General features: G+C 42.7%; 2 protein-coding genes and 1 long non-coding RNA gene across 4 annotated transcripts in view; all 3 read left to right on the forward strand.

Annotated features, from left to right (window-relative positions):
* The first annotated feature begins 477 nt into the window (after positions 1-477).
* LOC114439532 (ornithine decarboxylase-like) lies at positions 478-9,751 on the forward strand. The gene is made up of 9 exons (XM_028411552.1): positions 478-541; positions 671-801; positions 887-1,060; positions 1,141-1,313; positions 1,378-1,594; positions 1,662-1,745; positions 1,876-2,020; positions 2,200-2,318; positions 8,950-9,751. The coding sequence occupies exons 1-9, from the start codon at positions 520-522 to the stop codon at positions 9,205-9,207; spliced, it is 1,323 nt and encodes a 440-aa protein (XP_028267353.1). The 5' UTR covers positions 478-519; the 3' UTR covers positions 9,208-9,751.
* LOC114439533 (uncharacterized) lies at positions 5,328-6,014 on the forward strand. The gene is made up of 3 exons (XR_003671071.1): positions 5,328-5,537; positions 5,666-5,699; positions 5,908-6,014. It is a non-coding gene; the product is annotated as an uncharacterized LOC114439533 (long non-coding RNA).
* A 322-nt stretch (positions 9,752-10,073) lies between the features above and the next one.
* LOC114439559 (protein TANC2-like) overlaps positions 10,074-12,209 on the forward strand; it is a 34,785-nt gene continuing 32,649 nt past the window's right edge. Inside the window, exon 1 of one of the 2 annotated variants that reach the window (XM_028411582.1) lies at positions 10,074-10,375. The gene's annotated coding sequence lies outside the window, so the exon portion shown is untranslated. Of the gene's footprint in view, positions 10,376-12,184; positions 12,200-12,209 lie in introns of those variants that run through there. The other variant, XM_028411583.1, reaches the window with a different exon arrangement.

The raw sequence follows: 12,209 nt of genomic DNA on the forward strand, positions 1-12,209 counted from the left end.
ATAAAAGAGTGGTTTATAGAGTCACAAACGGGCTGGTGGCAAGTCTGCCATCTTAGGGACAGAAGGTCTGGCGCGCCATGTCTGGCATTGCATGCAGCGACTCTGACACCTCTTGACTGCTTCTCTTCCCCGTCTCTCATAGACTCCCATGTTAAAAATGACGCAGAAATTGCTTAATATTTGAAAAATTATAATAATTATATATATATATATATAGAATAAAAAAAAACTTGACCCGGAATTTCCTCTGTGAGATGAACATTTTGATAGTTGAATGGCTGACACACTGTTTTTTTTTTCCTGTTAGACTGCTTGCCAGCTGCTCTTCCTGTCAGTCAGGTGTTTTTTATGTAGGAGGGAACTAACTAGTTTTAAACAAAGCAAGATTATCATTAGTTTCGCAATGATAGGAGGAGAATCCCTGGTATGAGCTAATAAAAACGGTGCATCATAAGTATACTGGGACTTTGGAGAGTGCTGCCCGTCCTCTGATTTAACCATTTGAACTATTTGAAAGACATGGAGGATCACAGATGTCAGGGTAAGGGAGAAATGTGCCAGTGAACGTTGTCATATGTTGTATTTTTTGACCGTTTTCATTGCACAAATTAGACGAATGACCGTCCTTAATAACAATATTACTTGTGTTTTGTGTTGTATGCCTTTGCAGCGCCACTGATCACAAATGAATCAACAACTGTGCATGTTTTGTACCCGGAGAGTAACAAAGTTGAGATTTTAGACGATGGAAGGAGCATCAGAGATGTTATAGACAGTAAAATAAGAGAGTGCAGCTCAGTGGTGAGTATCAATTACATGTTGGATTTTCAAAATAAAACACTTTGTGACATTTAAATGATTTTTTTTAAATTTTTTTATCATTCAGGGTGATCCGGAGCTTTTTTATGTGGCAAATCTTGACAGCATATTAGAGCGGTACCTCCAGTGGGTCACTAACTTACCTCGAGTCAAGCCTTTCTATGCAGTAAAGTGCAACAACACAGCGTCAGCTATCAGGATGCTGAGGGCTCTGGGGACAGGCTTCGACTGTGCCAGCAAGGTACCGCACTGAAGGAATATTCATTCATGGTGTGAATATTATTTGTGTTTTCATTTGAAGCACATTGTACTGTACCACAGGCTGAGATCCAGCTGGCTCTGTCCCTCGGAGCCACGCCTGATCAGATCATTTATGCACATACAACCAAACCACAGTCTCACATCAGATACGCCTGCACTCGAGGAGTGGATATGATGACGTTTGACAGCGAAGATGAACTCCTCAAGATTTCTCTGTGTCACGCCGAAGCTAAGTAAGTCAACAGAGGGATATTTCTGCCTCGTGTGGTAATGAACAACATTTGAATCACCTTCCAGGCTGGTTATCCGCATCGCAGTGGACGACTCCAAATCACTAGTAAGACTGAGTTCAAAGTTTGGAGCCAGTCTGGCCTCAGCTGGTCGGCTGCTGGAACGTGCTAAGGAGCTGGGCTTACAGGTCATTGGGGTCAGCTTCCATGTTGGCAGCGGGTGCACCGGAGCTGAGGCTTTCAAGCAGGCCATAGCCGATGCCCGACGGGTCTTTGACATAGCAGTAAGTCACACATGGAACACTTTAAACACATCTTTGTGTGGACGTTTTAATGTTTTACGTCTCACAGAGTTCGCTGGGGTTCCAGCTGAGGCTGCTGGATATTGGTGGCGGATTCTCTGAGATTGGAGACTTCCAACAGAAATTTGAAAAGGTGAAACAAAAACATAACAATTCTGTTTTATTAATGCAACATGTTGTCTTCTTCTTGTGTGCAACACAAAGATGCTGCAATGTTGAGTTTGACGGATGGATGGATGGATGTCTGCTTTTCACTCATCTAGTTCTCGAAGGTCATCAATGCATCCCTGGATAAACTCTTCCCGCCTGACAGCGGGGTGGAGATCATCGCAGAACCAGGCCGATACTTCGTGGAATCTGCCTTCACGCTGGCAGTAAACGTCACTGCCAAAAGAACCGTTGTGGATGGTATGAATGGAGCCAGACAGTAAAAGCATCAACATGTTCATTGAAGCTCTAAGAATGCTGCCTGAGCAGCTGTAAACATGCACACACAGACCAGCTGTTTGTCCCACAGTGTTAACCCCCTCTACCCCCACAGTGGTTCACTGCCGCCATGTTAACATCCTTTTATGTGTGTTTTCTAGATGAGGACAGCAGCTCTGACAGAACTATCATGTATTACATTAATGACGGTGTGTATGGCTCCCTGAGCTGCGTCATCTTCGACCCTGCCCACTGCCAGCTTGAACCATACCTCCACAGGGTAAACATCAACATGTCTATCTATGATTGAGGGGAAGTTTACAAATTGCTTGGGTGTCAGTGGGCAGATTGTGGATTATGTCCATCCTCCACACAGGCTGTTGGGAGCGCTGAACCAAGATACCGGTCTGTCATCTGGGGTCCGACCTGTGACTGCATGGACAAAGTGGTCGAGCGCTGCTGGATGCCTGAGTTGCATGTGGGGGACTTTCTTCTCTTCGACAACATGGGTGCTTATTCTGTCAGCTTATTCTCAAACTTCAACAGCTTTGAAAAAGCTCACATTTTCCCTGTTGTGACGGCGAAGACGTGGCGTGCCTTGAACCTGGCTCACAGTTTTGGGAATACCTGCTAATACTGAGAGGTTGAACTGCATTTTGTGGCATTTACAGTACGTTATGTCTGCAAGCCATGAAAAATCCTCAGCGTACGTATTATCACCTGAAAAATTCATGATGTACAATCACTATTTTAGCTGCTAATGTTTGTTTATGCTGCTTCAGTAGGATTTTACTTACTACTTACACTTTGTATTTTTTAGAATGTGTCACCTGTATTACAGAGAAAGGTGGATAAATATCTACACATATTTACTCTACCTACAATCGTTAAGGTTTGAGTTAAACAGGAATGAAATCATACATTTAAATGAGGAAATGAATCGACAGATGTGTGTATGTGTTAAACAGACACATGATTGAACTTGTAGCATTTGGCGGATGTTGACTGATGTGAGTCACACTGATGGAGGGTTTCTGTTTCACTTTTGGTTGTTTAATGGTTTGTTTGTCCTCATGTCATTGTAGACTCTTTGTACTTGAATAAAAATGAATAACAACGAGTAATAATGAAGAATAACAAGCATCTGCTCTACTTGGAATAAGACTATTAGGGGTGGGCGAATCGATCTAAATATCGATAGTATCGATACCAAAGTCAGGATCAGTAATTACTCGATACTAGCGTGATGAGATCGATATTTCTGTGGAAGTTTCTCTTCTATACCTTCAGCAACTTTTTACTCGTATTTACTCGCGGTGCAAACAGCGCTCCTCTCTCACTCTGCTCAGTGCGCAGGCACACTCCGCCCCTCCCCCTCCTTCTCCACTCTGCTGGAGCAGACGGAGCTCCTGATTGGCTGTAAAGTACAGCTAGCATCATGGAGACAGCAGAGAGGAAGAGGAGCGCTGTTTGGAGTTTTTTCACAGCGACAGACGTGAAGAAGAAACTGCTACTGTGAGGTGCAGGAAAGCGACCTGCCACTGTGGAAACACAACTCATGCCGCAAGCAGCAGAGCCCAAAGACCTCGAGCTGCAGAGTAAACAGAGGGAGGAGGAAGAGCCAGGTCCCCAAACATGAACCAGAGACAGTGGTCACTGACAGAGGCTTTACTGCAAAACACAGGTAGATGATTTAAAAAAGTGAAGGTTTAGATTGAGTAATCTGCAGCATGAATTAATGGTGTCTTTCTGAGTGCTGTGATAAGACATGCAATTTTAGCAGAATGAACTGTCATCATATCACCAGCTGAAATAAATCTCGTTTTTCTCAAATTCCAAAATATATCTAATAATGTAATTATATAAGTTTATATAATGGTATGTATTTTAGTATGATTAACATAATTATGATTTGGTGAAAACTGTTGAAGGATCTTTATTCTTCATATTTAGGCTACATGCAGGTAGGTGTTAGACTTTTATAAAAGTATCTTAGTCATGCTGTTTCACCTACATGATTCACAAAGAGCCATGGCTGTCACAAGGAGCATTGCTGACATGATTGTGAAGTTAAAATTTCAAACTTATACAGTTCTGCACTTTTGTTTGCAGCTTGACTTACTTAACAAATGTTTCTTGTGTATTATTATTCTAATCTAGATTAATATAATCTAGATTATCGTGATTAGATTAATAATAATCTAGATTATCGTGATTAGGCAAAAAAATGTAATTATTTATGATCATGAAATTCCAAAGTAAAAGTAAAAGTATCGGTATTGGTATCGGCGATACTGGCCCTGTATTTACTTGGTATCGGATCGATACTGAAATCTTCAGTATCGCCCACCCCTAAAGACTATATTGATACAGAAATAAGGGAACATTTTTTTCAGACTGCTTGTCAATCAGGTGTTTTGTGTGTAGGAGGCAGAGGTGGAGGAAGTACTGAAGCTTTAAGTACAATTACCCAGCAAAATATATACTCAAGTAAAAGTAGAAGTGCTACATCAACAATCCTACTTAAGTAAAAGTCTTAAGTACTTATAAATGTACTTAAAGTATTAAAAGTAAAAGTACTCACATATGATTCATGTTCATCAGACATTAATGGATGGACCTGTGTTAGCAGACAGCAGCTAAATAGTTAGCTCACTGAGCCAGAGCCCCGGCATCATGACTGAGGCTCATTATAGAAACACAGCTGGCAGCGTGACACCACCTCCATGCAGAGTCTGACCTCACATCAGTCCAGCACAGCTGTATGAACACAACTGTATTCATAAATGTACATGTAACTACAGACATTTTGAAAAAATCGTAGTGGAGTAGAAAGTACAGGTAACAGCTGCAACACGTAATTTAGTAAAAGTATAAAGTATGCACTATTATTTTTACTTAAGTAGAGTAGAAATAGTACATATAAATTTACCTAAGTACAGTAACAAAGTACAAATACTTAGATACTTTCCACCACTGGTAGGAGGGCACTAACTGCTTATCATTAGTTGTCAGGTTTGGCCTCAGAGTGCTGGACCCCAGGTGCAAAACACAGAGCGGCTCAACAGAGGACGGGTCGGTACACGCAGTCCAGAAACAGTGACGGTACCAAAGCAGTGTCGTAGTCCGGGCTAGTGTTCTTTAACAGGGAGGCAGTCCACGAGGCGCAGGAACAGACAGGGAGTAAGCAGGACAGGGTTTAAATAGTCCACCCCCAGACCCGGGGGATCACGGGAGGAGAAGAGGCGTGGTCGACCCCGGTGACGGAACCAGTCCCGCAGCGGAAGGAAACGTCAGCACCGGTGCGGATCCTGACATTAGATTTGCAGCGATAGGAGGAGGACCCCTGTGATGAGCTGGTAAAAGCGCTGTTTGATAGTGTTGTAGGTATTACAGGGACTCTGCAGAGGGCTGCCCATCAGATCCACCTCTGATTGAACTTTTTAAAACTAGTTGAACTATTTAGGGTTGAACGACATGGAGGAGCACAGACGTCAGGGTAAGAGAGAGATGCGCCAGGAACGTTGTCATGTTTCAGACTGTTGTCCTTGTGTTGTAACCTGCACCATGCTCCAGCCATGCTCCACCTGATGACTATCTGCACTGTTTTCTTTCCATCTGCACCAGTTTGCACACCAGTACCACCTCACGGATCCATGTGGTACCTGTCACACTCTGTTTACATCAGTGTTCGCCATCACAACCACCACGCATGCTCTGTGCTGATCATTGTGTGTCTGTAATGTCATGTCAACGTATAGCCTTACTTTCAGATTACATTGTTTACTTTGTTTTACTTTTACCTTATTTTATTTTGCATGCTAATGTTAATTCTTATACATTTTATATCTGATTCTGATCCTTTGCAGCGCCACTGATCACAAATGAATCAACAACTGTGCATGTTTTGTACCCGGAGAGTAACAAAGTTGAGATTTTAGACGATGGAAGGAGCATCAGAGATGTTATAGACAGTAAAATAAGAGAGTGCAGCTCAGTGGTGAGTATCAATTACATGTTGGATTTTCAAAATAAAACACTTACATTTTTTTTTTAATTATTTTTTTATCATTCAGGGTGATCCGGAGCTTTTTTATGTGGCGAATCTTGACGGCATATTAGAGCGGTACCTCCAGTGGGTCACTAACTTACCTCGAGTCAAGCCTTTCTATGCAGTAAAGTGCAACAACACAGCGTCAGCTATCAGGATGCTGAGGGCTCTGGGGACAGGCTTCGACTGTGCCAGCAAGGTACCGCACTGAAGGAATATTCATTCATGGTGTGAATATTATTCATGTGTTTATTTGAAGCACGTTGTACTGTACCACAGGGTGAGATCCAGCTGGCTCTGTCCCTCGGAGCCACGCCTGATCAGATCATTTATGCACATACAACCAAACCACAGTCTCACATCAGATACGCCTGCACTCGAGGAGTGGATATGATGACGTTTGACAGCGAAGATGAACTCCTCAAGATTTCTCTGTGTCACGCCGAAGCTAAGTAAGTCAACAGAGGGATATTTCTGCCTCGTGTGGTAATGAACAACATTTAAATCACCTTCCAGGCTGGTTATCCGCATCGCAGTGGACGACTCCAAATCACTAGTAAGACTGAGTTCAAAGTTTGGAGCCAGTCTGGCCTCAGCTGGTCGGCTGCTGGAACGTGCTAAGGAGCTGGGCTTACAGGTCATTGGGGTCAGCTTCCATGTTGGCAGCGGGTGCACCGGAGCTGAGGCTTTCAAGCAGGCCATAGCTGATGCCCGACGGGTCTTTGACATAGCAGTAAGTCACACATGGAACACATTAAACACGTCTTTGTGTGGACATTTAATGTTTTTTGTTGTTGTTTTTTTACGTCTCACAGAGTTCACTGGGGTTCCAGCTGAGGCTGCTGGATATTGGTGGCGGATTCTCTGAGATGAGAGAATTTAAAAAGGTGAAACAAAGACAGAACAACTCTTATTTGTGTTGCTTGAGAAAGGTTTCAGTTTCTTAAGCCACATGTTGTCTTCTTCTTGATGCTGCAACGTCGGACGTTTTTTATATATTTCTCTGTATATCTACGACCGTTCAAAAGTCTTTTCCAATGAAGATAACATTGCAGTAATCAGACTACAGTCTAGACACTGTTCATGTGGTAAATGACTGTTCTGGTGAGAGAGGCTGATTTTTAATGGAATATATACAAAGGTGTACAGAGGCTCTTTCCCAGCAGCCATCACTCCTGTGTTCTGATGCTACATTGTGTTAGCTAATCGTGCTAAAAAGGCTCATTGATGATTAGAAAACTCCTGTGAGTCTGATCAGAGAAGCTGTAGAACCTGCCTGGAGCCCCCAGACTGTTGAACCATAGTGTATATATATCTCTCAGAAAAAAAAGAGAGAGCTCCCTGAGGCTGGGGGAGGGAACATTGTACTGCAGTGTGAAGACGCAAATATTTTTTCACCTATGTTGTATTGATACAGAGAAATGTAAAATACGGTATTTACTGCTTTCCACTCATCTAGTTCTCAAAGGTCATAAAGTGGAGATCATTTTTAGAACCATGGCGATTCTTCGTGGTAATGCTGGCTGCAGGGATACATCCTTACAGTATGATTTCCTCTCCTAGATTTCAGATGCCATCAATGAATCCCTGGATAAACTCTTCCCACCTGACAGCAGGGTGGAGATCATCGCAGAACCAGGCCGATACTTCGTGGAATCTGCCTTCACGCTGGCAGTAAACGTCATCGCCAAAAGAACCGTTGTGGATGGTATGAATGGAGCCAGACAGTAAAAGCATCAACATGTTCATTGAACCTCTAAGAATGCTGCCTGAAACACATGCACTGACACACAGACCCAGAGGTGGAGGAAGTACTGCAGCTGGGTACTTAAGTAAAAGTACAAGTACCCAGCAAAATATATACTCAAGTAAAAGTAGAAGTGCAACATCAACAATCCTACTTAAGTAAAAGTCTTAAGTACTTTTAAATGTACTTAAAGTATTCAAAGTAAAAGTACTCACACACTGAATATATATGATTGATTTCCATTGCAAAGGATCTGAACAGGTTAAAATAATCAAAGAAATCATCTCAAATGAAAATGGAGCATGTGTAGTTAATGTCCATGTTCAGTCCAGAAGCAGCTGTGGACAGGTCTGTGTGTCATGAGGCAGGCTGTGGGCATCAAGTGAACAGAGAGGCTGCTGATAACAAACAGGCATTCAGCATGTTTACTGTGTCAGTGTTCCTGCTGCAGATTCATGTTATGATTCATGTTCATCAGTCATTAATGGATGGACCTGTGTTAGCAGACAGCAGCTAACAAGTTAGCTAACTGAGCCAGAGCACCGGCATCATGACTGAAGCTCATTATAGAAACACAGCTGGCAGCGTGACACCACCTCCATGCAGAGTCTGACCTCTCATCAGTCCAGCACTGTGTTCATCACATGGAACAAGGAACTACAGACACTGTAGAAATGTAGTGGAGGAGAAAGTACAGGTAACAGCTGCAGCATGGAGTCAGAGGAGAAAGTATGCACTATTATTTTTACTTAAGTAAAGTAGAAATACATAAAAATGACTTAAGTACAGTAACAAAGTACAAATACTTAGCCCAGACCAGCTGTCTACTTTCGGATTGTCCCAGTGTTAACCCCCTCTACCCCCACAGTGGTTCACTGCCGCCATGTTAACATCCTTTTATGTGTGTTTTCTAGATGAGGACAGCAGCTCTGACAGAACTATCATGTATTACATTAATGACGGTGTGTATGGCTCCCTTCGACCCTGCCCACTGCCAGCTTGAACCATACCTCCACAGGGTAAATATCCACATGTCTATCTGAGATTGAATAAGATTACAAATTGCTTGGGTGTCAGTGGGCAGATTGTGGATTATGTCCATCCTCCACACAGGCTGTTGGGAGCGCTGAACCAAGATACCAGTCTGTCATCTGGGGTCCGACCTGTGACTGCATGGACAAAGTGATGGAGCGCTGCTGGATGCCTGAGTTGCATGTGGGGGACTTTCTTCTCTTCGACAACATGGGTGCTTATTCTGTCAGCTTATTCTCAAACTTCAACAGCTTTGAAAAAGCTCACATTTTCCCTGTTGTGGCGGCGAAGACGTGGCGTGCCTTGAACCTGGCTCACAGTTTTGGGAATACCTGCTAATGGGCTGCACTAGTTGAGTTTCCACTGAAAGGGTTAAAGGTCTGCAAGCCATGAAAAATCCTCAGTTTACATATTATAACCTGAAGAATTCATAATGTACGATCACTATTTTAGCTTTTTTTGCTGCTAATGTTTATGTTTATGCTACTTCAGTAGGATTTTAATCTAAGTGCTAATTTGATAGACTACTTACACTTTGTATTTTTAGAATGTGTCACCTGTATACAGAGAAACATACTATTTAAATATCTACACATATTTAATCTACCTACAGGCTTTAAGGCTTGTGTCAAATAGGAATTAAATCATACATTTAAATGAGGGTTAACAGCAAATTATGTTAGATTAGATTAGATTAGATTATGCTAATAAATTATAATTTCTATCTAAACTATGTTAGCTCTATTCTAAAATGCTATAATCTCCAGTATCAGTGTGTTCTGTGTGGTTTTGTGATGCTGCTAGCATGCTAGCTAGTTAGCAGCCTTTGAGTGATGGTGAATCTGTGATTAGGAGGATTTGTAATAAATCCATGTTTGGAGAATTTAAAGTATTGATTTTTTGGTCAATAAATAAATTAGAGTGGGGACTATTTTCAGCTGCGTATTAATACTCTATTCATCCGCACATAGTGGAGCTAGTTTAAAAACATAAAACATGTATTCTGACACTTTCTGTGATGGTCTGTTGCTGTTTGTTTTGTTTTTTTTGGGTGTCATCTGTCCTTTGTCCACCAGGTGTCCTCCTTCTGTTCCTGAGCGCTTCCTCGCTTCACACACACACACACACCGAGCAGACGCGCACTGAGCGCGCTGGCCACGCCCCTCTCATGAATTATGCATCATCTCCCGTCGACCGGAGGAGACTCGTGCCACTGGAGCTCTCCAGACGTCAGCTCGCGCTCACCGGGAGGAGGAAGGAGATTAATGGTGGTAACATCAGCATCCGCGTATTGATGAGGAGACGCAGCGATCACACACAGAATGAATGGAGGACTGGGAGGACTGGGAGCCCGCCGCGCACACAACGGAACCCGCTGCTCTGTACCGGAGATTTACGGAGGAGGACGCACCGAGGGCTGGATATTAACCCGACCGTGACCGACCCGTTCCCACCTCCTCCACCTCCACCTCCTCCACCGGGTATTGTTACCGCCGGTGAATTGAAGGTAAATAACACTGAAGGTTTATTTCCTGTGTGTGTTTCCCATGAGCGTGTGTGTGTGTGTGTGTGTGTGTGTGAGGAGGGGGGGGGGGGTGTATTGTAGTAAGGTGTGTTTATCTGTGATTGTGTGTCCGTGTGCAAGCTCAGCCATAATATACAGGTCAATCAATAACATACATCCTCTGCTATCAATCATTTTGATCCCAATGATCCAGACCTGGTGATATATTGTTAATATTTATGATTATTTATAATAATAAGCACATCATATTTTATAAGGAAGCTCCCCTTTGGGTTAAATACTCATATTTTCTGTATGATAAACAGGCTGAACAGCAGCTGTGAGTCAGTGCAGAAATATTGTGTTAAAACACCACAGTCATGTTTTCCCTCTTCTCCAAAGAAGCTCACAGGGCTTTCTGCTGGTGGAAATAACAGACTAGATGCAGGTAGCCCTCATCTGTGTGTGTGTGTGTGTGTCTGTGTGTGTGTGTGTGTGTGTGTAGGATTTGACTTTTCCCGCCCCGACACATTTTGAATTCTCCTCCTTGTTCCAGCCCGGACGTGTCCGTCTGAGCCCAGATGGTGGTTTACAGTAGTTTCGGCAGGAAACAGAAATCCTTTGTGTGGAAGTGACTGGATTATCTGTCACTCTATGGACATATAATCTATATTATTCTGCCAGCTCAAAGCCTGTGTGTACACACACTCACACATGTCTCTATGTCTACAGGCTTACAGGCCTGAGTCAAATGGCATTTAAATCACATATTTATATCAATACATCATCAGCAAATGATTGATTTTTCCCCCCTTTATGCTGATATTAGAGCTGTGTTCTAAAAGGTCATAATCTCAAGTATCTGCTTTGCTAAGGTGTGGGCCGAGGCTCTCTACCTGTGCTGCTGCTAGCATGCTAGCTCGCGGTGACCCCCCCTATCACTAGCACGGACCTTTAATTAGCTCACAAATGATCTTTGTATTTTTCACGTGAAAATATACATTTAAAGAATTGAACATGTTGGTTGACTAAATCATCTGGCTGCCAAAAACCTAGCTAGGCTATGTAGCATGTTAGCATTGTGGAACCTACGGTACTATATGCTAGCTAGCTTGTCACTTAGCTAGCTTTAGCGAGGTTTATTTGTCTGAAAATCACTGTAGCCAGCAGATAAACAGTAGTTTGTAGTTTGTTAGTGTTTAAATAAGCTCTCTTAAAGTAGTTAAAACAAATCAAAGTGCAGCATATTCATAACTCAACTGTTCTTTTTTAATCTGAGTTGCCATTGCTGACAGTTTCCTTCTTTGTGCAGTTTGTGCTGTTTTTGGGACATGTTAGTGCAGAATAACCGGCTTGTTTTTCATATTTTGTCTCTCCCTGCTTTCTTTTCCTAGACAGTGGCGGTGCAGATGGGTTTAATCCCAGTGGTAATCTGCCTAACCCTGTACTTCATGGTCTGGGTTTAACTCTGCTCTGATTAAAAGCCCCCCTCCCACCACCACCACCACCAACACCACCACTATGTCAGTCATTAGTTTAATTAGATCACACACCATAACTAGTGCTAATTAAAGGTACATGTAAAAACAGAAGGGGTTAATATAGAGCCAACATAAAGTACTTCACTCTCCAGATTCAATCCATGAAACAGTAAAGATTAAAAACATTAGAGGACAATAGACACACACACACACTCGGAGGTTGTGTGCGAGCTCAGTTCATCGTTAACTTCCTGTGGGCATTGTGTGATTTAATGCCCTGGTATCATTTTCCATAGGCTGAGGAAGAGCGCAGAGCCTGCCCAGTGTCCTTCCTCTCCATATTGCAGTGAGTAATG

The sequence above is a fragment of the Parambassis ranga genome, chromosome 8 (genome assembly GCF_900634625.1).
Source record: "Parambassis ranga chromosome 8, fParRan2.1, whole genome shotgun sequence".
NCBI lineage: Eukaryota > Metazoa > Chordata > Actinopteri > Ambassidae > Parambassis > Parambassis ranga.

What these genes read in the sequence shown, in the direction of transcription:
- LOC114439532 (XM_028411552.1), top strand. Translation starts at nt 520, where the DNA reads ATGGAGGATCACAGATGTCAGG. An exon ending in CAAAAGAACCGTTGTGGATG is followed by an intron (nt 2,021 to 2,199) that starts GTATGAATGGAG and finishes TGTGTTTTCTAG; the next exon opens with ATGAGGACAGCAGCTCTGAC. An exon ending in TTGAACCATACCTCCACAGG is followed by an intron (nt 2,319 to 8,949) that starts GTAAACATCAAC and finishes TCCTCCACACAG; the next exon opens with GCTGTTGGGAGCGCTGAACC.